The sequence below is a fragment of the Limanda limanda genome, unplaced genomic scaffold (assembly GCF_963576545.1).
Source record: "Limanda limanda unplaced genomic scaffold, fLimLim1.1 SCAFFOLD_157, whole genome shotgun sequence".
NCBI classification, from domain to species: Eukaryota; Metazoa; Chordata; class Actinopteri; order Pleuronectiformes; family Pleuronectidae; genus Limanda; species Limanda limanda.
In genome coordinates, this window is record NW_026870437.1 from 18,568 (window position 1) to 43,377 (window position 24,810).

The 24,810-nt window shown below is 40.5% G+C and overlaps 1 protein-coding gene across 1 annotated transcript; it reads right to left on the reverse strand.

Moving 5' to 3' along the window:
• Nucleotides 1-347: 347 nt before the first annotated feature.
• LOC132997080 (uncharacterized) lies at nucleotides 348-23,550 on the reverse strand. Its single transcript, XM_061067412.1, has 10 exons — nucleotides 23,509-23,550; nucleotides 22,090-22,404; nucleotides 21,520-21,843; nucleotides 20,784-21,107; nucleotides 20,271-20,594; nucleotides 18,876-18,977; nucleotides 18,669-18,794; nucleotides 18,198-18,235; nucleotides 17,811-17,966; nucleotides 348-671 (listed from the first exon to the last, which is right to left on the reverse strand). Exons 1-10 carry the CDS (start codon nucleotides 23,546-23,548, stop codon nucleotides 552-554), a joined length of 1,869 nt encoding a protein of 622 aa, XP_060923395.1. The 5' UTR covers nucleotides 23,549-23,550; the 3' UTR covers nucleotides 348-551.
• Between the last annotated feature and the right edge of the window lie 1,260 nt (nucleotides 23,551-24,810).

Here is a 24,810-nt window from a genome sequence, read left to right on the forward strand (position 1 = left end):
CTGAATACAGGAGTCACCAGTTATTACACACGAGTCACACTTTACTTCATTCAAGTGAAAACACTTCAGAACCTTTATTTGATCTGAAAACTTTACTTCCACATGAGGAACTAAAGTATTTATCACTTCACAGCCTCTGCTACACACTGCCACCTGCTGGTACAGTTACCACATTTCAATAACCTGGCATTTAAGTACTACATATCGTTTCAAAAACCATTTAAGTCATGTCATATTTTATACATTCTAAAGTAATATCTCTCTATTAATATATGTTTTTTTTTAATTTAATGTACCACTGCAGACAGTTCTGGTGATTTTCTATTTCAGAGAGAAACAATAATATACAATCACACATTCAGTCCATCAAGCTCCATGTGTTGGACTGTGGGAGGAAACTACAAAACACACTTATAATATAAATTATATTAATCTAAAATAAGAAAAAAGTCCCGTTCACACAAACAGACTTTTGTCTTCATGTGCTTCAGATTATCCTCAGCAGCTTCCTGTCGACCAATGAGAGAGGAGACGCTGAAGTGACAGATTATCTACTGAAGGACGGAATAGACGACATCCTCCTCACCAGGGGGGGCGCTGTTGGCAGAGCCAGTGGCCCGGTTGGAAATATTCACCTGAGCGTAGGTGAGTGAAGCTGAGCTGTCGTCAGCCTGAAAAAAGAAAAAAAAGACAAAGTGTATTTCTATGACTTTACTTTACTATTGTGTTATTACACTTAAAAAAAACAACAATAAACCCAATGGGACGTCCATCTTGGTTTTTTGAAACCAGAAGTAACCATATTTGGAGGAGCATCGGGTGGGGCCTGATTGAGAGCTCAAGGACACGCCCACCTACACCTGGCACCTGCACCCATTGGACGGTACTAGCTGTCAATCACACTGTGGTACCCCCCCCCCCCCCCAACACATCCGGTGATGGTCTGTTTGACTCTAAATGATCAGAATTGACTAAATGAACATCAGCTGTTTGAAGAAGACTTCTTAGTAAAATGTTCACTGACGTAGACTCAGAAACTTCTGTGCAACAATCCTCTGAACCTGAAGAGGACGCGAAACAGCAAGACCGAGAAGAAGACTGAGACGATGAAGACGAACACGAAGACGAAGACGAAGACGAAGACGAAGCCGAAGACCCAGTGAGTAATGCTGCTGCAGATTCGTCATCCTTGGAAGAAGAAGAAGAAGGACAGAACCACGGCACCACCACCACCGGACTCGTGGATTGAGAGACCTTCCTGTCAAGAAACGGGGAAATAACATGGTCCACGAGGGCGTCCGACCGAGAGGAGGGCCGCTGCTCCTCCTCCTCCCCTGCTACGGGTTAAAGTGTTGCCGCTACATCCATCAGGGGCCCCCCCCCTTGGTCGTCATGCCGCCGGTAGAGAACATCATGTTGGCGATGACGAATCGGGAGGGTCATTGAAATTACGGCGACGACTGGAGAGGGATGAACGAAACCGGACAAATTGGCAAGTCGTGGGTGGCCTTCGATACAAAATCCAGCTACACACACGGAACCAGGGGTTGCTGGTAGTGCTCGATGTAGCGGAGGGACTGCACGGTCGCAACGTCACGTTCGACAATTACTTCACCTCCTACGAACTCGCGCGGCAGCTGCTGGAGAGGAAGATCACCGTGGATGGCACGGTTCGGAAGAACAAGCCCGATCGGCCTGCTCACAGTCAGGGGAAGAGAGGTGTCCTCATCCAGGTTCACATTCACACCCTCTGGTGTCCTACATCCCAAAGAAAAACAGGAACGTGGTGCTCCTGAGCACGCGGCACGCGGAGACCGTTTTGCCCCTGGTCACTACTCAACGTTTCTTCCTACAACGCATTTGTGATATTGAGAGAGATCAACCTGACTGGATGCCGGGCAAGTGGAACAAGTGGAGTCTGTTCCTCGAGCAGCTGGGAAAGGCTCTCGTGACTCCGTTCATCGCACGAAGGGAGCGAGGGAAGCGTCCGCCAGGGTGTGAAGTCTGTGAAAGCCGCCGCTGCATGGAGAGCTCTTGACCACAACGACGGCGAGGCTCGACCCGAGCGTCCAGCTCTAGTCGCCGCCACAGCAGCCCCCCCCGCTCCGGGCGAGTAAGAGGGAGAGGTGTCAGATATGCTCCAGGAAAAAGGACTGTAAAACTCACACTGTGTGTGGCGGGTGTAACAAATAAAATACAATACTTTTCCTTACATTGTCCTGAGAAGTAGCAGCAGTGACAAAGTTGTCGTCATCACCGGCTGTGACTGGTTGTGTTGTGTTGTACTTGACGTTAGAGTAATCTGGAGAGATTTCCACAGCAGCAGGAGGTCGGCCCTCGTCTCTGATATCCTCGTACACGGGGTCAAGCTGCAGGAGACCAAGAGCAATTTGAGTTTCATTAATCAACAAAACTAAACCATTTAACTCTTTCACGAGACGTTCATTAACAAGGCAGTTAATTCAATAAAATGTTAAATTTAAATAGCTGCAGGTCAACACATCTCACATCATCATCAGTTTCTAAGTTAAAGAAGCTCACTAAATGATTTACCTAACACAACAAAACTGAACTGAACTCATTTCATTGTATTTCCTCAACATTCTGACTTAAATAGATTTTTTGAGGTTTGTTCCATAAACTGATTTCTTTCACTGTGATGAAACATCCATCTGAATCTGTTTCTTTAAGATCTCTCTTCTTTTTAATTTTTAATAACTCTCTCTTCTGTTCAAATCTTTTCTGGATGTTGGTCGACAAAGTTTCGTCACCTCAGGGACGTTTGTGTTACTAACGACTGAAACTCACCTCAGGGACAGAAGCAGGATCTGTCTCCACCGGAGGTTCTGAAAACACAAGAGTAAATCAAACTGGGTCCTGAGTTCACATCTGGAGCTTCAGCAGCAGAAGGTGACAACACAGGTTCTTTGAGTCCAATCACAACCTTCTGTTTCCTTTCCCTCCGTATCTTATCTGGACATCCACCGGTTGGTTACAAACGGGGACTGATAATAGATGTTGTTGCTTATTTCTGATATTAAAAGATAAATTAAAGGATGGAGTGATGTTAGGGAAGTACATTTCCAAAGCTTAGAGCCGGAGTTTCCCCTCATTATGTCAGAAGAATCAGATTCATTAATATTCACTAAAATCCAGTTGTCACATCTCACATTGAGACTGTGGAATAAACTTGACCTAATTTCCTGTCTTGTTTCTGTTTCTACTTCCTGTTAATGTTTAGTCACCTGTTTCAAAACGTCCTGCATCCGACCACTTCAACAGCTGCCCGTCTATTTTTGCATCTTCTAGTATTTGTCCTAGTATTTGTCCTAGTATTTGTCCAAATATGTGATCTAGTATTTGTCCTAGTATTTATTCTAGTACCTGTCCTAATAGGTATTCTAGCATTTGTTCTAGTATTTGTCCTGGTAAGTATTTGCCATAGTATTTGTTCTAGTATGTGTTCTAGTATTTCCTTGTGTCTGACCTGAACGAGCGTTTTCCTCTGTGATTTGATTCCTAGTAAGTTTTCCTTCTTCTCCTTATTTCTGCATGTGAACGTTGGAACTTGTGTTTCGTGTTTGCTGCTGAATCAGACTCTGGGTTTTGATCTCGATGATTTTCATATTCACTGAAAACTGAAGATCCAGTTGTTGTGTGTGTGATCAACATGTGTGTACTTGTGTGTGTGTGTATTTCCTGTTGCCTCACCTCTGGGTCTGTTCGTCCTGTTTCTGCAGAACATCAGTGCGGCCCCTGATAACAGGATCACCATGACGACCAGCGTCAGTCCCACAGTCAGAATCAAGTTCTTGGTCGAGAAGGACGTATCAGCTCCTGAGCATTAATACAGGACACATATTAAATCTGTGTTTCAGCTTCAACAGGCGCTGAGAGGACGCAGGTACATGTGTTTACCTGTGGTCTCAGGTGTCTGGTCCTCAGACTGGTCGGTGGTTTCAGGTGAAGCTGATGAACGTGTGAAACTGGAGCTGGACCTGGGAGATGTTGTTGTGGAGTCTGAGGGAAAAATACACAGATTCACAGAAATCCTGACGACAGACGACAAAAGATCCTCAGAGAAACTACAAGTCACTTCTTCACAAACTGGAAAACCTTTCTATTTAGATCTGGACATAATCTGTGAATTATTATCTGAAAAATCTAAAAACATAAAAACGTCTTATTTCACAATTTTAAAGAAAGATAAAGAAAATATCTTGGATCTGTCTAAGAATTAAATTAAATTAAATGTAAATGTTAATCTTCCCTGAGCCAACATCCTTCCACCAGGTTTACTGGAAATCTGTCATCGTTCTAACAGACGGACGAAAAGCTTTAACTTTAGGAAGCTTTAACTTTAGGAAGCTTTGATGTTCGCTCCAGTAGAAACTTACCATCTGTGACGTTGACTTTGAAGTCTCTGTGTGATTCTTCACCCACAGAACATCTGTAGCGTCCTGAGTCGGAGCTGATGAGCTGTGTGATGGTCACAATCAGATATCCTCCTTCAGATCCTGTTAAATACTCGATGCTGTATCTGCCGCTTTGTTTTTCGTAACCACTTGTTTGAACGAGAACGTTCTTTGTCTCTCCACATTCTTCTCTGCAGAAGTATAAATTCTCTCCTGGGTTAGTGAAGAAACATTCAACAGTGATGTCTTCTCCACTTCTCTTATAGAGCTGTTTTACTCCAGAGCTTCCGTCCAGCTGAGCTGTTGAGAAGACAAACATCTGTAGTTAAAGAATCAACACGTAGGACTGACAGCAAGTGTTTCAAACAGGTACTGCAGCCCATATTCAGTTATCAGTCGTCCCCTGTCTCTGCAGTTTGTCCAAACGGCTGCAGCACGAGACAAGAAGCAAGAAAAGAGACTCACCTCGGGGCCTCCAGGTCATTTCAACGTCCCTGCTTCAGAAAGAAGGACGACACAGTTTTATGTATTTCAGTTGCAACTCACCATCAGTGACGAGGATTTTAAACTCCTGATACCAATAAAAATTACTGCCAAGGCCAAAGTGGTACGTTCCAGAGTCAGACTTGCTGAGCTTTGTGATGGTCACTGTCAGATCTCCTTTATAACGACCTGTTTTCTTATATTCGATGCTGTATCGGCCGTTCCTCGCTTCATTTCCTTCTGTTTCAATGAGAACATCTCCTGCTTCACATCGTCCCCGACAGAACTTCCTGCTTCCAGATGAACGGAAGGAATATTCAACAGTGACAGTGACAGTTCCTCCTTCATTAGCTAAGTAGGTGTAGATCTCTGCGCTGACGTCATCTGAACAGTCACACAAGAACAGTCAGTAGATTATTATCATTAGTGTGGTAATAACTGATCATCTACACAGAGTCTGAGGTTAAACACAGAGACTGAATGTTCCTATTTTCATTCACATCTTTCATTTCTCCATCCTCTTTTATTCTCACTGCAGTTTCTCTGTGTTAGTAAAGATTTCATTTAAACTGTAAAAGTAAAAGTTAATTTCATTAAAACTGATTATTTGTGGGACGTCAGAGCTCAACACACTGACCGACTAAAGAAGATGTAAATATGGTGGATATCTGTAGAACGCTTACTGAACACAATCATTGGGACAAAATGGAATTATGTATTTATGTATTAATATTAATGCATTTAATTATTTTACAATTTTTATTTTATTATTTGTATTTTCTTAATCATTTTGATCATAATTATTATTTTAGATTTTAGATTATTTTAGAATCAATCAATCAATCAAATTGTATTTGTATAGCCCACATTCACAAATAACAATTCGTCTCATAGGGCTTTAACATGGCGAGACATCCTCTGTCCTTAACCCTCAACAAGAGTCAGGAAAAACTACTAAAAACCCTTTTAACAGGTAAAAATATGTAGAAACCTCAGAGAGACACATGTGAGGATCCGTCTCCCAGGACGGACACAAGTGCAATTAGAAGAAGTAGAAGAAGAAGAAGACTTATCTGTAACTTAGTATCATTCGTTAGCGTGATGAATTTAACATAATGACTTAAGTATGATGACTTTAGTATGATGACTTAACTGTGACTTTAGTATGATGACTTTAGTATGATGACTTTAGCATGATGACTTTAGCATTATGACTTAACTGTGACTTTAGCATGATGATTTTAGCATGATGACTTTAGCATGATGACTTTAGTATGATGACCTTAGCATGATGACTTTAGTATGATGACCTTAGCATGATGACTTTAGTATAATGACTTTAGCATGATGACTTTAGTATGATGACGTTAGCATGATGACTTTAGCATGATGACTTTAGCATTATGACTTAACTGTGACTTTAGCATGATGATTTTAGCATGATGACTTTAGCATGATGACTTTAGTATTAAGACCTTAGCATGATGACTTTAGTATAATGACTTTAGCATGATGACTTTAGTATGATGACGTTAGCATGATGACTTTAGCATGATGACTTTAGCATTATGACTTAACTGTGACTTTAGCATGATGATTTTAGCATGATGACTTTAGTATAATGACTTTAGCATGATGACTTTAGTATGATGACGTTAGCATGATGACTTTAGCATGATGACTTTAGCATTATGACTTAACTGTGACTTTAGCATGATGATTTTAGCATGATGACTTTAGCATGATGACTTTAGCATTATGACTTAACTGTGACTTTAGCATGATGATTTTAGCATGATGACTTTAGCATGATGACCTTAGCATGATGACTTTAGCCTGATGACTTTAGCCTGATGACTTTAGCATGATGACTTTAGTATGATGGCTTTAGCTTGATGACTTTAGCATGATGACTTTAGTATGATGACCTTAGCATGATGACTTTAGTATAATGACTTTAGCATGATGACTTTAGCATGATGACTTTAGCATTATGACTTAACTGTGACTTTAGCATGATGATTTTAGCATGATGACTTTAGCATGATGACTTTAGTATTAAGACCTTAGCATGATGACTTTAGTATAATGACTTTAGCATGATGACTTTAGTATGATGACGTTAGCATGAAGACTTTAGCATGATGACTTTAGCATTATGACTTAACTGTGACTTTAGCATGATGATTTTAGCATGATGACTTTAGTATAATGACTTTAGCATGATGACTTTAGTATGATGACGTTAGCATGATGACTTTAGCATGATGACTTTAGCATTATAACTTAACTGTGACTTTAGCATGATGATTTTAGCATGATGACTTTAACATGATGACTTTAGCATTATGACTTAACTGTGACTTTAGCATGATGATTTTAGCATGATGACTTTAGCATGATGACTTTAGCATGATGACTTTAGTATGATGACCTTAGCATGATGACTTTAGTATAATGACTTTAGCATGATGACTTTAGTATGATGACGTTAGCATGATGACTTTAGCATGATGACTTTAGCATTATGACTTAACTGTGACTTTAGCATGATGATTTTAGCATGATGACTTTAGCATGATGACTTTAGCATGATGACTATAGTGTGATGGCTTTAGCTTGATGACTTTAGTATGATGACTTGAGCATGATGACTTTAGTATGATGACTTTAGCATGATGACTTTAGCATGATGACCTTAGCATGATGACTTAACTGTGACTTTAGCATGATGATTTTAGCATGATGACTTTAGCATGATGACTTTAGCATGATGACTTAAGTGTGACTTTAGCATGATGACTTAAGTGTGACTTTAGCATGATGATTTTAGCATGATGACTTTAGCCTGATGATTTTAGCATGATGATTTTAGCATGATGACTTTAGCATGATTACTTAAGTGTGACTTTAGCATGATGGCTTTAAGCATGATGATTTTAGCTTGATGACTCAAGTGTGACTTTAGCATGCTGATTTTAGCATGATGACTTTAGCATGAGGATTTTTTCATGACCTGTGGCATTTATCTCAGCAAATCAGTGTCTCTGATTTATTTGGAACAGAAGACGTCTCATCTGTCTGCTGCACGCTGGCTTCGTTATCATGCTGTTCTGTTGGAAATGTCTAACATCACTGTGAACAGATGTAATAAGGCAGTGAACAACATACCTTTGTAGTAACGATAACTGAAGTTTGTTCCTCCAGACTTACAGGAAACACCACTGAAGAATCGAGACCCTGAGCTGTTTGTGGATCAGTGTCTCGCAATTCAGACACAGGTTCAACTCCAGTGTGTTTCTCTGTGGTAACAGCTCCTGATGCATTGATCACACGACCTCTCCCTGCTTCTGTCTGCACAGGCAGCAGAGCTCTCTGCTCTCAGTGAAGCTGAAGGGAGAACGGTGAATATCTACACTGACAGTAGATCATTCCTAACATCACCAGGCAAACCAACTCCTTACATCATGCTGTAGTGTCCCAGATGCTTGATGCTCCCTCCTCCCCAAACAGGCCTCAGTATGTAAATGTGATGCTCTCACTTCTAATAATGACCTGGTGTCACAAGGGAGGCCGGAGCGGGTACAGCAGTGAAAGCAGATGCTCACCAACCACTTCCTGCCTCACACATTCTCTTACAGGTTACACCCAACTGAATACAGCCAGGCCTGTGTGGCCTTAGGGGAACTGTACTTCCTCCTGTCAATAACTGTAATAGTTGTTTTCCTAATCATCTGGATATTGGGCCGGCTCCTCAGTCAGGTCCTTGTGACTCCTTACTTCCTGCTACAACCTTCTAGGACCCATTCAACACAGGATTGTGAATCTACATCTTTTTAATTTATTTATCTGAGACAAAAGCAGATTAAAGTGGAGGGAGACATTTTGAGATCTGAAATAAGGATCGGGCTGAATCTCATCGATCAGACAGAGAAGAGATTTTCCTCTGAGTGAGTTTGATAATTGATGAAGATACTCACACAGGAAGAAGCAGCAGATCAAAGTGTAGCAGACCTTCATGTCGAGGCTCTGATGGTTGAAGCGAATTCTTCACTGATAAATAAGGAACTTGACACTTCCCTAATTAACAGAGTCCCTCCCCCCCGACGCCACACACAGCATCAGCTCCATCACCATTCATCTACTTCCTGTTTACCTTCACCTCCATTAAACAGTTCTTGTTTACACCCTGTGAATTTCATTTACACTCGGCCGATGAGTTATCAGATATATTGTTGAACCTTGAAACATGTTCCCACGTCTCCACATGTGAGAGTTCAGGAGTTTTAAAGGATCCTGATGAGCTGTTGGACTAAGACACATGTTTTAAAGGTAAAGTCTCTGTAGGATTGCTTTCTATGAGGAGGATCTCACTGATTGGAGGATCCCACAGAGTTTCTAGAACATTGTACATGTTGTGCAATAGTAGGTAGACTTGACGTTGGCTAATTATTAATAATCATGAAATATGATTATTAAAATAATAAAAGATTATCTACTAAAAATAATTAAAAATGATAAGGCCATAACTTATCGTAGAGGGGCACCACCCTGGTTTCCAGGGACCAACGAGTCAAACTATAATTATCAGTCTCATAATGATAAATGTCAAATTAATAATGTAAATAATTTAATATTAACGATTACTTAATAAACAGTGAAGGCTTCTAAGTTCGAGCACAGGCAATCATAATCCAGCTGCAATCACATACATATGCACAAATAATCACAGACTACAGATACTTTAATTACAAAAGCATTTATTAAAAAGGGGAAATAAAGTTATAATGTTATTCAATGATTCATCATTTTAACAAGCTCCAATATTTCAAAGATAAACACAGCAGCAGCACTTATCACAATTCAGAAAATACATGTAAAACCTGCGGTCTACCTATGTATGTCTGTCTCTGTGTGTGTGTGTCTGTGTCAAAGTGTCTCTCTGTGTGTATGTGTCTATGTGTGTGTGTGTGAAATAAAGTTAGTGTTATTTAATGATTCATCATCTTAACAAACTCCCATATTTCAAAGATCACAACAGCAGCAGCATTTATCACAATTTAGAAAACACATGTATTCATCTATGTGTATCTGTGTGTGTGTGCATCTGTCTGTGTCTATCAAAGTGTGTGTGTGTGTGTGTGTGTGAGAGAGAGAGAGAGAAAGAAGGGGGCGTGGCGATGACGCAGTAACGTCACATCTAAGATGGAGGCAGACAATGACTCAAGGAGTCATTAGCTTATAACTCTCAAAATGGCCGCTTTGGAAGTTAGACCCAGAATGGGAGGAGAGAGAGAAGGCGTGGCAATAATAGACTCAATATGGTGGTTTAACTTAACGTTATCCAAAATGGAGAATATGTTAATGACCATGTGGCCTGAACTCACAATGGTGGTCGCCAGATGAATTACACAAAGGAAATTTCAGACAAAGAGAATTCTTATCTCTGCTTAGCTTTGGGGGCCGAATGGTTTCCAGATGTGTTCAGCCTCTCTAAGTATAGATTTAACTATGCGACATGAACTGTATTATAAATACAGATCGGAACGTGTGTAACCGGTTCAGGAGGAGAGAGAGAGAGTGAAGAGAGAGAGAAAACATGCAAGGAGGGTTCAAAGAAGCTCTTAAAAACACCGTCAGAAACAAGTTACATTTACTTTACCGCTCAGCACCCAAACGGCGTTGTGTGCTGAAGTTTGACAGTAAAATCTCTGTAAGGTTGTTCAGACGGGAACGAGTGCAGCCGGAGACGTTTAGTCACGGCGCTTAAAAACTGTGGCACAAGGAACCCGGAAATGAACCGGAAGAAGCCGAATCGTCGTGGCTAAACAATGAGACACGGAGGTCCCGCAAACAAATACACTCAAATATTAAACAATACGCTACGTATCTGCCCAGATAATCAAGTCTCTTACTGTACCACCCTCGCGGTGTGCCTGCGTCTCGGCGCGAATGTGTCGGGGGCCAGTGAATCACGTGGTCTCGGAGCTCGGCCGCTGGACCGGAAAAGGAAGCGAATTACTCGTGCTGCCTTGACGGAATGAAACTTCGTCTTTCTTCTGTAACAGCGGAGACCGTGCTGTTTTACAGGAACGGAGTGGATTGCCTCTTACTCCTCAGCGGGATGAACGTCGCGCTTCTGCAGGGAACGGCTTTGTGGGAGCCGTTTGTGGATCGTTGAAAAAGAAAAAGTCTGTGGAAGTGTCCGTCCAGCAGGTGCTTCCTGTTTCGGTCTTTCAAGTTAAAACAGCAAAGAGACCTATCAAAATAAAACTTTGACTGAGATAAAAGAAGAAAATGAAACGACTTAAAATAAAATGATATTAAACAAACGTCTAATCGCCTCCTTAGTTACTGAGTCGTGTGGTTAGACCTCTTGAGGTCAGAAGACAACTTGAGCAGCGTGGAAAGAGAGGACAAAGAGAGTCTCTTAAAAAAATAACGAGTTAACTAGTAAAACCCCTAGGGGTTTTGTTTAAGCTTGGGCATCTGAGTGAAAAAAGAGACAGATTTCTGTGGGCTAAGGGGTTTTGTTCTACCTGGGAGGTACCTGCCTCCTCAGGAAGTGGTCATGGTCCTCAGTTGGCTCTCAGCCAATGAGAATTTCAGGGTTCCGACCTTAGTGGGCGGGGATTCGACCTCAGTGGGCGTTTCAGAGTCTCATTTGGGTTTTTGCAGAGGGGCCTGCAACATCTCCCCACCAGGGCCTGCTGGGGGGGCACAGGAAATGCCCCCCCCCCTGCTGGGCGAGGCTCCAGCCTGTCTGGAGAAGGTGTGGATGCAAAGCAGAAACCGGTCGAACTGGTTTCGGGGTGGCCAACAGGCCGCAGTTTTATTGTTCCCCTTTGTCTCAGGACTCTTCCCCAACAATCCCCCTTTGGTCTGGAAAGTGGGTCGTGACCCGGTTTCCAGGGCACACTAGGGTCGAGAGTCCAGTGATAATCCATGTGAGGTAATCCTCACTGCATGAAAAGAAGCGTTTGTGTCAATCTGTGTCGCAGAGAAGTGTTGGCACATCCTTCGGTTAACGACTTTCACACGTATCTCCAGGCAGCAAAGGAAACGCTCAGGGTTCCTGCAGTTGTCAAGCCTGTGAGCTGTTGAGATTTGACCCCCCCTGCTCCAACTCCTAGAGGACGCTTTCACATGCAAATGACAATGCTCTGAGCTTCACAAATGCAAATCAGTTTCCCTGAGAGCAGATAACACCAATGTGTAAGAGGTACCAACAAACTATCTGGCTGAGTAAACCAGGCTTAAAATAAATATTAAACTTGAAATTTTAAATTGTTCTTAAGTAAGTAAGTGTGCTATAATGAATTATATTGTATACCACGAACAAAGGTCAATGCAGTCAAAAGAAATGAAACAATGCACTTTATTTCAAATTTTTATTGTCATCCAAAACAATCCTAAATCTCAACAACTGTCCAGAGTGGCATGATTACAGTCACTTTTTCAATTGTGCTGGTTAAATGCACAGAGGAAGTGTAAACCACACCTCTACCAGCAAATAAATGATGCTGGGTATGATCATCTGTGTCCTGTAAGCTCCAAACTTCTACTGGCTTTCCATAAAAATATCTGTCCTCCCAAAATACTGGCATCAAATTCACATGTCAATGGCAAACTAAGCTGTTCCATGAATTATAAATGGTACCTTTTCACCACTACTTTCAAAATTGCTATGAAACATTCATTGATTTAATGATTTATTTTTTCAGTGTAATATTTAATCCCCCATGGACTGCACAGTGACAAAACACAGCAGCCGGCTGTTTGGATACAACATACATCTCCACTCAGTTTGATTATTATTTTAAATATAAAGGAGACACAATATAGAGCTTAAATTCCTTCATAATTTGAACTTCAATTGTCTAATTGTTGTTATTAAACTTTCTCAGTATTCCATTAAAACAGTCAACACTTTTATCCAAAGCGACTTACAATAAGTGCATTCAACTATAAGGTTACGAACACAGAACAGAGACCTATCAAAATAAAACTTCGACTGAGATAAAAGAAGAAAATGAAACGACTTAAAATAAAATGATATTAAACAAACGTCTAATCGCCTCCTTAGTTACTGAGTCGTGTGGTTAGACCTCTTGAGGTCAGAAGACAACTTGAGCAGCGTGGAAAGAGAGACAAAGAGAGTCTCTTAAAAATACCGAGTTAACTAGTAAAACCCCTAGGGGTTTTGTTGTCGCTTGGGCATCTGAGTGAAAAAAGAGACAGATTTCTGTGGGCTAAGGGGTTTTGTTCTACCTGGGAGGTACCTGCCTCCTCAGGAAGTGGTCATGGTCCTCAGTTGGCTCTCAGCCAAATTCGACCTCAGTGGGCGTTTCAGAGAATTACTAACAATTTTTAAAACTAACAATTTAGTAGCACTTAAATGCCACTTATAGCATTTTGTAGTTTTTCTTTATTTTTGAAGAAATTGTACTTTCTTGATTCTTGTTGTTTTTTGGTTTGTACCCTCGGGGTTGATGCACTTATTGTAAGTCGCTTTGGATAAAAGCGTCAGCTAAATGAAATGAAATGAAATGTAATGAAATCTGAGTGTGATGTCAGAGGAACTGTGAGAATATGGTTTATTACAGTACAACTTCCACAAGTTCAGATAAAGACGACAAGTTAGTTACTCATTGAATAAACTATCAAACTAATTAATTTAAGTTTAATTAGGATCAAAACATAATTGGGCCAATGAGCTGCAAGAGTCAGGAACTCTGAAACCCTGCAGCAGGTGTGAGGCGCTGCAGCAGAGAACCAGCAGAGGGCAGAAGATCTCTGCTTCACTGGTGATGAGCTGGAGATGTTGCTCCTCTTCAGTGAGTCTGCAGGAGCTCAGCACGTCACTGACACCAACTGGTGCAAATGGAACGGTGTAAATATGTTGATTGTTAAAATCCTGTCCAACTCGGAACTTTAAGGTATTTCTTTTATTTTGCCATGTTTATTTTATTTTGAAGGGCCACAACAGGAACTTCCGGGGATTAGTGGGGCGCAACCTCTTTTTTCTCTCAGATGCAGTTACCCCAGCACTGAGTAAGTTGTGTCCCTTCTGTCTGTCAGTGTTTTAGTTGATTATGGTTAATTTAGTGTTTAAAACGTGTTTAATAATATGCATCTTTTGTAACTTTTCTTTTATAGTTGTTTGTGTTCCATTTGTGGTTTCAGGTATGTTTGTTCATAGTAGTATAATGTAAATCTATACGATCACGTGTTAGCCAGATGCAGTTACCCCAGCACTGAATGATTGTGTTCCATTTGTGGTTTCAGACACAGAGAATAAAGTTTAAACTATTTTACCAAGCCTGAGTCATGAGAGATGAGTGAAAAGAGCCGCAGTACAAACACAGACCGTCACACAAACACAGGAAACTCAAACCACTGGATCTGCTGCTGGTTTCTCAGGGTCAGAAAACAAACTGAGCACAGGAACAAGCTCCTGGTCTGGATTCACACAACCTCATGCTTTGTGTGAACAGAAGAAACTAAAGTATTTATCTGTTACACACTGCCACCTACTGGGACAGTTACCACATTTCAATAACCTGGCACTACGTACTACATATTGTTTCAAAAACGATTCATGTCATCTTATATTTTATACATTCTAAAGTAATATCTCTCTATTAATTCATGTTTCTTTTAATTTCATGTACCCATGTAGACGGTTCTGGTGTTTTTCTATTTCTAGTTTCAGAGAAAATCAATAATCCACACTCACACCTTCAGTCCATCAAGCTAGTGTTGGACTGTGGGAGGAGACTAGAGAACACACACACACACACACACACACACACACACACACACACACACACACACACACACACACACACACACACACACACACCACCTCCACCACACACACAAACACACCCCACCTCAACACACACACACACAAACACACACGACAGTGTTTGATGAAAGTGCATGATTTTAGTTCCACTGACCTGCAGTACCAGACATGACCAGACAAATAGGAAAAAGCTGCATGTTTATTAATTAACCTTTTTGTATTTTAAATTTGTATAATTGAATTAAGCAGAGAAACACAATTTTAACCAAATATTTTATGCTAATCCTGATGCTCCCAAAAATAACCAACACGACAATAAAATTAAACATGAATTATTTGTCTTCAACCTGTTTTAATTTTCTGTGATAATAAAACATTGTCAGCTTAAATAATATTAAGCTAAAATAAGACTTTTGTCTTCAGATTATCCTCAGCAGCTTCTGTCAACGTGTTCGTTTATCCCAAATATGAGAAGAGCCGGTTTAATTCAACAAGTATTTATTAAGAAGCAATGAAAAGTTAACAGCATAGCTATGGGCGCTCATGCACAGCCTCGGCTAAGTCAATAGTGGCGCCGAAAAGACGATGATTGTAATATTCGTAACAGAAGTTATAATATGATTGGTCAAAATAATGAAGGGGTGTCACCGTGAATCAATGTGGTTCTCCCTTGTTGGTGCACAGGCGTAGATCCACGCCTCCTGGCACTGGAACCAGGAAGTGACAAGGAGCCGCTCCCAGTCACGCCCCTCCTCTAAAAGTTCTGGGCAAATCTCTTTTGTGTTTCATAAACAAGCCTTGACTCGGCTGACGCCTTGTGGGTCAATGTTGTTGTTCATTGGAGTAAAGAATATTGTGTTCCTGCTCTATCGGCTGTATGTTCTGTTTGTGTAAACATTTGCATCCTCCAACAAAACAACTTTCTATCTTCCCTCCAGAACCTGGAGCAGCTGCTTGAACTCTGTGTGATGTTGAATGAATCTAAGGGAGTTATGCTTTAATATAAAAAGTTAAGTATGAGAAGAAGTTAAAGTACAGTGTATAGTGTGTCACAGATTTATCCCACAACAGGCAGCGGCTCTCATCAGACCTTTTATCAAGACAGGTGTGAGACTGACCAGCGATGTGACGCACACACATTCTAACTTCAAGATTAACACAAAGCAGCAATGGTTATTATAAATCATTTGTGTGAAGGCCTTATATCTGGCTCAAACTGCTCCTGCCCCCCCCCTCCTGCTTCATTGTTTAGAGTTTCAGTTCTAATGCCATCTTCACACACACACACAGACAAGCTAACATTTAAAATCCCAACACTTCCTGTCGACCAATGAGAGAGGAGACGCTGAAGTGACAGATCATCTACTGAAGGACGGAATAGACGACATCATCCTCACCAGGGGGGGGGGCTGTTGGCAGAGCCTGTGGCCCTGTTGGAATAATCCCCCCCGATCACAAGAGAGTCAACCTGAGCTGTCGTCAGCCTGGAAAAAGAAAACAGACAAAGTGTATTTGTGTGACTTTACTTTACTATTGTGTTATTACCCTTAAAAACCACCTCCTCTGAAGCTTTGACTCTAAATGATCAGAATTGACTAAATGAACATCAGCTGTTTGACAGAAGACTTCTTAGTAAAATGTTCACTGACGTAGGCTTAGAAACTTCTATTGACTTCCATTCTATTTACGGCCAGTGGAGTCGCCCTCTGCTGGTCAATCGAGAGAAACAGGTTTTGTACGTAGTCACTGTCCGTCAGGGGCGTTGTTAGGCCTGTTTTAGGGGGGCTTCAGCCCCCCTAAAATGTTCTTCAGCCCCCCCAAATAATTATTGGGATTCTTTTAAAAAAAAAATTAAAAAATGTAACTATTGTTTTACACGTTATTTTTAACTCTAACATGCTACATATGTGAGTGCGTTTCTGGTTTGTATGTTTTCTCCAACATCAAATTACAATCCAATAGCCTCTCATCATACTTAACAATAAAAGACCGGGCACTAGGACCTTGGGGAGTCTGCATCGCTGCTGCGCTGGCTTTCTCACTCTGCCAAGTAACGTCTCTCATCAAGACAGCAGGAATACAGCCAAGGAGTTTAGCTCATAGTAAATGATGCACAGAGTGAACTTGTAGGTACAGGTAGTTACAGAATGTGGCTATCTGTAGTTGTTAACGATTGTTACCTGCTTAAATTTAGGTTTACTTGAGGCAAATGAAAGGGAATATTGTAATGAGCTATGTTAACACTAAGCTAGCTAGCGTCAGCTGCACTGGCTGCGGAAAACAATGGGGCAGAAAAGGCTTCACAGTCTTGCAGCCATGTCAATAGAAAGTGACATACTAGGTGGACTGAGTCACAACAGACTGATAGACCGATTTGCCACAATTAAAAACAGAAGGCATTCTTTGACGCTTCCTCCCACTAAATATAGTCATTAATCTGTGCTTCCAAAGTATGACTATGGCCATGGAAACATGATTACATTTTCTAAAATCTCCTGAGCATTGGATTCTATTTTTGAAATAATTTGAATGTATTTTTGTGTATTGTGTATCTTATTCCCTTCTGCTCATAATACAACAAATAAACAACTCAGAAGTTGACACTGGCAGGTCCATTCTCCATCCATTGTGTGTGGTCCCTTTAAGAATTAGGATTTGGGAGTGACGCGGATATGAAAACTAGTATATCTGTCTTTCCTTTACAAGCAGGAAAATTATTTCTCTCTATTTGAGAAAAGTTCATATTTGTGTTGTCAAATTTCACAATGACCCTGAAATTCTGTCTCTTCTGTTATCTTATACTGAATGAATGCAAGCAAAGATACAGAGAAAAATCACAGTCTTTCTGATTGAACCAATCTATGAACTGTCTGAAACAATGGATATCCGCAGCCCCAAATGAGCCCAAAAAAAATTGGCGGGCGCTGCACGCGCAAACATTCAGCATCTTTAGGGGCTAAGCCCCCCCTTTCTTTCAATCCTAGAAACACCCCTGCTGTCCGTCCTTCTTCACAGTCTACGTTTCCTTCACGCTGTTTCTGGATCACCTTCATGTTTAAGTGACCTGGTAGAGATTTTAATGTCTTGATGCTTTTCCTTACATTGTGCTGAGAAGTAGCAGCAGTGACAAAGTTGTCGTCATCACCGGCTGTGACTGGTTGTGTTGTGCTGTACTTGACGTAAGAGTAATCTGGAGAGATTTCCACAGCAGCAGGAGGTCGGCCCTCGTCTCCGATATCATTGTTCTCGGGGTCGGGCTGCAGGAGACCAGGAGCGGTTTGAGTTTTATTAATTGACAAAACTAAACCATTTAAATATAAACATATTATAATCTGCTCCTCTTTGAGGGAATCTGAATCTGTTTCTTTAAGATCTCTCTTCTTTTAAATTTTTTGTAACTTTCTCTTCTGTTCAAATCTTTTCTGGATGTAGGTCGACAAAGTTTTGTCACTTCAGGGACGTTTGTGTTACTAACGACTGAAACTCACCTCAGGGACAGAAGCAGGATCCGTCTCCACCGGAGGTTCTGAAAACACAAGAGTAAATCAAACTGGGTCCTGAGTTCACATCTGGAGCTTCAGCAGCAGAAGGTGACAACACAGGTTCTTTGAGTCCAATCACAACCTTCTGTTCTATTATATCTATCTATCTATGTATCTTCTAGTATTTGTTATACTATTTGTCCTAGTATTTGTCCTAGTATTTGTTCTAGTATTTCCTTGTGTCTGACCTGAACGTGTTTTGGACTTAACAAGTGTTTTCCTCTGTGTTTGATTCTTAGTAAGTTTTCCTTCTTCTCCTTATTTCTGCACGTAAACGTTGGAACTTGTGTTTCGTGTTTGCTGCTGAATCAGACTCTGGGTGTTTCATATTCACTGAAAACTGAAGATCCAGTTGTTGTGTGTGTGATCAACATGTGTGTACTTGTGTGTGTGTGTGTGTATTTCCTGTTGCCTCACCTCTGGGTCTGTTAGTCCTGTTTCTGCAGAACATCAGTGCGGCCCCTGATAACAGGATCACCATGACGACCAGCGTCAGTCCCACAGTCAGAATCAAGTTCTTGGTCGAGAAGGACGTATCAGCTCCTGAGCATTAATACAGGACACATATTAAATCTGTGTTTCAGCTTCAACAGGCGCTGAGAGGACGCAGGTACATGTGTTTACCTGTGGTCTCAGGTGTCTGGTCCTCAGACTGGTCGGTGGTTTCAGGTGAAGCTGATGAACGTGTGAAACTGGAGCTGGAACTGGGAGATGTTGTTGTGGAGTCTGAGGGAAAAATACACAGATTCACAGAAATCCTGACGACAGACGACAGATGATCCTCAGAGAAACTACAAGTCACTTATTCACAAACTGGAAAACCTTTCTATAAGATTTAGATCTGGATCAAATCCATGAATTATTACCTGAAAAATCAAAAAACATAAAAACGTCCTATTTCACAATGTTAAAGAAAGATAAAGAAAATATCTTGGATCTGTCTAAGAATTTAATTAAATTAAATGTAAATGTTAATCTTCCCTGAGCCAACATCCTTCCACCAGGTTTACTGGAAATCTGTCATCGTTCTAACAGACGGACGAAAACCAACAGAACAATGTGTTAGAGTGTTAGAGCTTTAACTTTAGGAAGCTTTAACTTTAGGAAGCTTTAACTTTAGAGCTTTAACTTTAGGAAGCTTTGACTTTAGGAAGCTTTAACTTTAGAGCTTTAACTTTAGGAAGCTTTAACTTTAGGAAGCTTTAACTTTAGGAAGCTTTAACTTTATGAAGCTTTAACTTTAGGAAGCTTTGACTTTAGAGCTTTAACTTTAGGAAACTTTAACTTTAGGAAGCTTTAACTTTAGGAAGCTTTAACTTTAGGAAGCTTTAACTTTAGGAAGCTTTAACTTTAGGAAGCTTTAACTTTAGGAAACTTTAACTTTAGGAAGCTTTGACGTTAGGAAGCTTTAACTTTAGGAAGCTTTAACTTTAGGAAGCCTTAACTTTAGGAAGCTTTGACTTTAGGAAGCTTTAACTTTAGAGCTTTAACTTTAGGAAGCTTTAACTTTAGGAAGCTTTAACTTTAGAGCTTTAACTTTAGGAAGCTTTGACTTTAGGAAGCTTTAACTTTAGAGCTTTAACTTTAGGAAGCTTTAACTTTAGGAAGCTTTAACTTTAGGAAGCTTTAACTTTATGAAGCTTTAACTTTAGGAAGCTTTGACTTTAGAGCTTTAACTTTAGGAAACTTTAACTTTAGGAAGCTTTAACTTTAGGAAGCTTTAACTTTAGGAAGCTTTAACTTTAGGAAGCTTTAACTTTAGGAAGCTTTGACTTTAGGGAGCTTTAACTTTAGGAAGCTTTAACTTTAGGAAACTTTAACTTTAGGAAGCTTTGACGTTAGGAAGCTTTAACTTTAGGAAGCTTTAACTTTAGGAAGCCTTAACTTTAGGAAGCTTTGACTTTAGGAAGCTTTAACTTTAGGAAGCTTTAACTTTAAGAAGCTTTAACTTTAGGAAGCCTTAACTTTAGGAAGCTTTAACTTTAGGAAGCTTTGACTTTCGCTCCAGTGGAAACTTACCATCTGTGACAATGACTTTGAAGTCTCTGTGTGATTCTTCACCCATAGAACATCTGTAGCTTCCTGAGTCAGAGCTGATGAGCTGTGTGATGGTCACAAACAGAGATCCTCCATCTCCTTTATTTTGTGGTAAATACTTGATGCTGTATCTGCCGCTTCGTGCTTCGCCACCACTTGTTTTGAAGAGAACGTTCTTTGTCTCTCCACATTCTTCTCTGCAGAAGTATTTACTTCCTTTGGGGTTAGGGAAGAAACATTCAACAGTGACGTCTCCTCCACTTCTCTTGTAGAGCTGGTTTCCTTCAGATCTTCCGTCCAGCCGAGCTGTTGAGAAGACAAACAACTGTAGTTAAATAATCAACACGTAGGAAGCTTTAACTTTAGGAAGCTTTGACTTTAGGAAGCTTGAACTTTAGGAAGCTTTAACTTTAGGAAGCTTTGACTTTAGGAAGCTTTAACTTTAGGAAGCTTTAACTTTAGGAAGCTTTGACGTTCGCTCCAGTGGAAACTTACCATCTGCGACAATGACTTTGAAGTCTCTGTGTGATTCTTCACCCATAGAACATCTGTAGCTTCCTGAGTCGGAGCTGATGAGCTGTGTGATGGTCACAAACAGAGATCCTCCTTCTCCTTTATTTTGTGGTAAATACTTGATGCTGTATCTGCCGCTTCGTGCTTCGCCACCACTTGTTTTGACGAGAACGTTCTTTGTCTCTCCACATTCTTCTCTGCAGAAGTATTTACTTCCTTTGGGGTTAGGGAAGAAACATTCAACAGTGACGTCTCCTCCACTTCTCGTATAGAGCTGGTTTCCTTCAGATCTTCCGTCCAGCTGAGCTGTTGAGAAGACAAACAACTGTAGTTAAGAATCCACACGTAGGAAGCTTAAACTTTAGGAAGCTTGAACTTTAGGAAGCTTTAACTTTAGGAAGCTTTGACTTTAGGAAGCTTTAACTTTAGGAAGCTTTAACTTTAGGAAGCTTTAACTTTAGGAAGCTTGAACTTTAGGAAGCTTTAACTTTAGGAAGCTTTGACTTTAGGAAGCTTTAACTTTAGGAAGCTTTAACTTTAGGAAGCTTTAACTTTAGGAAGCTTGAACTTTAGGAAGCTTTGACTTTAGGAAGCTTGAACTTTAAGAAGCTTTGACTTTAGGAAGCTTGAGCTTTAGGAAGCTTTAACTTTAGGAAGCTTTATCTTTAGGAACCTTTAACTTTAGGAAGCTTTGACGTCTGCTCCAGTGGAAACTTACCATCTGTGACAATGACTTTGAAGTCTATGTGTGATTCTTCACCCATAGAACATCTGTAGCTTCCTGAGTCGGAGCTGATGAGCTGTGTGATGGTCACATGCAGATATCCTCCTTCTCCTTCATGTTGCCTTAAATACAAGATGCTGTATCTGCCGCTTCGTTCTTCGCCACCACTTGTTTTGACGAGAACGTTCTTTGTCTCTCCACATTCTTCTCTGCAGAAGTATTGACTTCCTTTGGGGTTAGTGAAGAAACATTGAACATTGACGTCTCCTCCACTTCTCTTATAGAGCTGTTTTACTTCAGAGCTTCCGTCCAGCTGAGCTGTTGAGAAGACAAACATCTGTAGTTAAAGGATCAACACGTAGGACTGACAGCAAGTGTTTCAAACAGGTACTGCAGCCCATATTCAGTTATCAGTCGTCTCCCGTCTCTGCAGTTTGTCCAAACGGCTGCAGCACGAGACAAGAAGCAAGAAAAGAGACTCACCTCGGGGCCTCCAGGTCATTTCAACGTCTCTGCTTCAGAAAGAAGGACGACACAGTTTTATGTATTTCAGTTGAAACTCACCATCAATGACGATGATCCCAAACTCCCGATACGAAGAAGAATCACTGCCGAGGCCAAACTGGTACGTTCCAGAGTCAGACTTGCTGACCTGTGTGAAGGTCACTGTCAGATCTCCTTCAGCGTCACCTGTTTTCTCATATTTGATGCTGTATCGGCCGCTCTCCGCTTCATGTCCTTCTGTTTCAATGAGAACATCTCCTGCTTCACATGGTCCCCGACATAACTTCCTGCTTCCAGATGAACGGAAGGGATATTTGACGGTGATGTTTCCTCCTTCATTAGCTGAGTAGTAGGTGATCCCTTCGCTGACGTCATCTGAACAGTCACACAAGAACAGTCAGTAGATTATTATCATTAGTGTGATAATAACTGAACATCTACACAGAGTCTGAGGTAAAACACAGAGACTGAATGATCCTGTTTTCATTCACATCTTTCATTTTACTCCATCCTCTTTTATTCTTACTGCAGTTTCTCTGTGTTAGTAAAGATTTCATTTAAACTGTAAAAGTGAAAGTTAATTCCATTGAAACTGATTATTTATGGGACGTCAGAGTTCAACACACTGACCGACTGAAGAATATGTAAATATGGTGGATATCTGTAGAACGCTTACTGAACACAGTCATTGGGACAAAATGGAATTATGTATTAATATTGATGCATGTAATTATTTTTACAATTAATATTTAATTATTTTATTTTCTTAATCATTATGATCAAACTTATTATTTAATTTATTGTCATCTTTCTAATTGTTACTATTTTAGATCTAAGTTGTGTTTCCAGCATTAGTCCTGTCTCATTATCGTTATAAGAAGAAGAAGAAGAAGAAGAAGAAGAAGAAGAAGAAGAAGAAGAAGAAGAAGAAGAGGAAGGAAGCGTTATCACTGACTAAGCAGTGTTTTAAAATGTGGTTCTATTTGTGTTGTGTTAACACACAAACTGAACGCTTTGTGGTTTGAATCAGTGTTTTACTGCCATAGAACACTTGATGTTAGCATGATGACTCTTCACTGGCCGTCACACGGGCGAGGTCGACCAGCTTATAGTACTCAAGTGTGTTTCTCTGTGGTAATAGCTCACAGTTTTGGAACCGATGCCTCAGGGGAACTGTACTTTTCCTCCTGTCCATAACTGTAATAGTTGTTTTCCTAATCATCTGGATATTGGGCCGGCTCCTCAGTCAGGTCCTTGTGACTCCTTACTACCTGCTACAACCTTCTAGGATCCATTCAACATGAGGGGGACACAGGATTGTAAATCTACATCTTTTTAATTTAATTATCTGAGACAAAAGCAGATTATAGTGGAAGGAGACATTTTGAGATCTGAAATAATGATCGGGCTGAATCTCATCGATCAGACAGAGAAGAGATTTTCCTCTGAGTGAGTTTGATAAATGATGAAGATACTCACACAGGAAGAAGCAGCAGATCAAAGTGTAGCAGACCTTCATGTCGAGGCTCTGATGGTTGAAGCTAATTCTGCTCTTTCTTCACTGATAAATATGGAACTTGACACTTCTCTAATTAACAGAGTCCCTCCCCCCCGACGCCACACACAGCATCATCTTCATCACCATTCATCCACTTCCTGTTTACCTTCACCTCCATGACACACATCTTGATTACACCCAGTGAATTTTATTTACACTCTTACATAAATGTGTCCAGGATGTGCCTTCATATTTCAATATGAAAACAGCTGTGATGGCCAATGAGTTATCAGATATATAGTTGAACCTTGAAACATGTTCCCACGTCTCCACATGTGAGAGTTCAGGAGTTTTAAAGGATCCTGATGAGCTGTTGGACTCAGACACATGTTTTAAAGGTAAAGTCTCAGTAGGATTTCTTTCTATGAGGAGGATCTCACTGATTGGAGGATCCCACAGAGTTTTTAGGACATTGTACATTTTGAGTTGGTGAAGTTTAGAATCTGATTGTGCTGTAGATGCATTTTGGAGTTATAGGGTCAGATGTCGTTCTTTCAGTTTAAGATCTGTTGGAGGCAGTGAAATGAAAAGTTTGTCAGATTCTCTGTGTTTAACCTGGAACACAACTTTATTCTGTTCGGAGCAGCATCTGGGTCCTAGAAGGTTTTAGCAGGAAGCAAGGAGTCAACGGATCCGGTCCTGTCTACATCCAGGACCTGGTCAAACGTTACATCCCAGCCCGTTCACTCCGCTCTGCTTCGGCCAATCAGCTCGTTGCTCCTTCACTGCTAAACACTCATCACACTCACGACTGTTTGCCGTCCTGGCTCCTAAATGGTGGAATGAGCTCCACATCGACATCCGGACATCTGAAAGTTTACACATCTTCCGCCGCAAACTAAAAACATACCTCTTCCGACTATACCTTGAATAGGAAAAAGAAATTTACAAAAAAATGACTAACAATTTATGAAACTAACAATTTAGGAGCACTTAAATGGCACATAGCATTTTGTAGTTTTGCTTTATTTTTGAAGAAATTGTACTTTCTTGATTCTTGTTGTTCTTGGTTTGTTCCTTCGGGGTTGAATGCACTTATTGTAAGTCGCTTTGGATAAAAGCGTCAGATAAATGAAATGTAATGTAATGTAATGAAATCTATGTGTGTTGTCAGAGGAACTGTGTGAATATGGTTTATTACAGTACAACTTCCACAAGTTCAGATAAAGAGGACAAGTTAATTACTCATTGAATAAACTATCAAACTAATTAATTTAACTTTA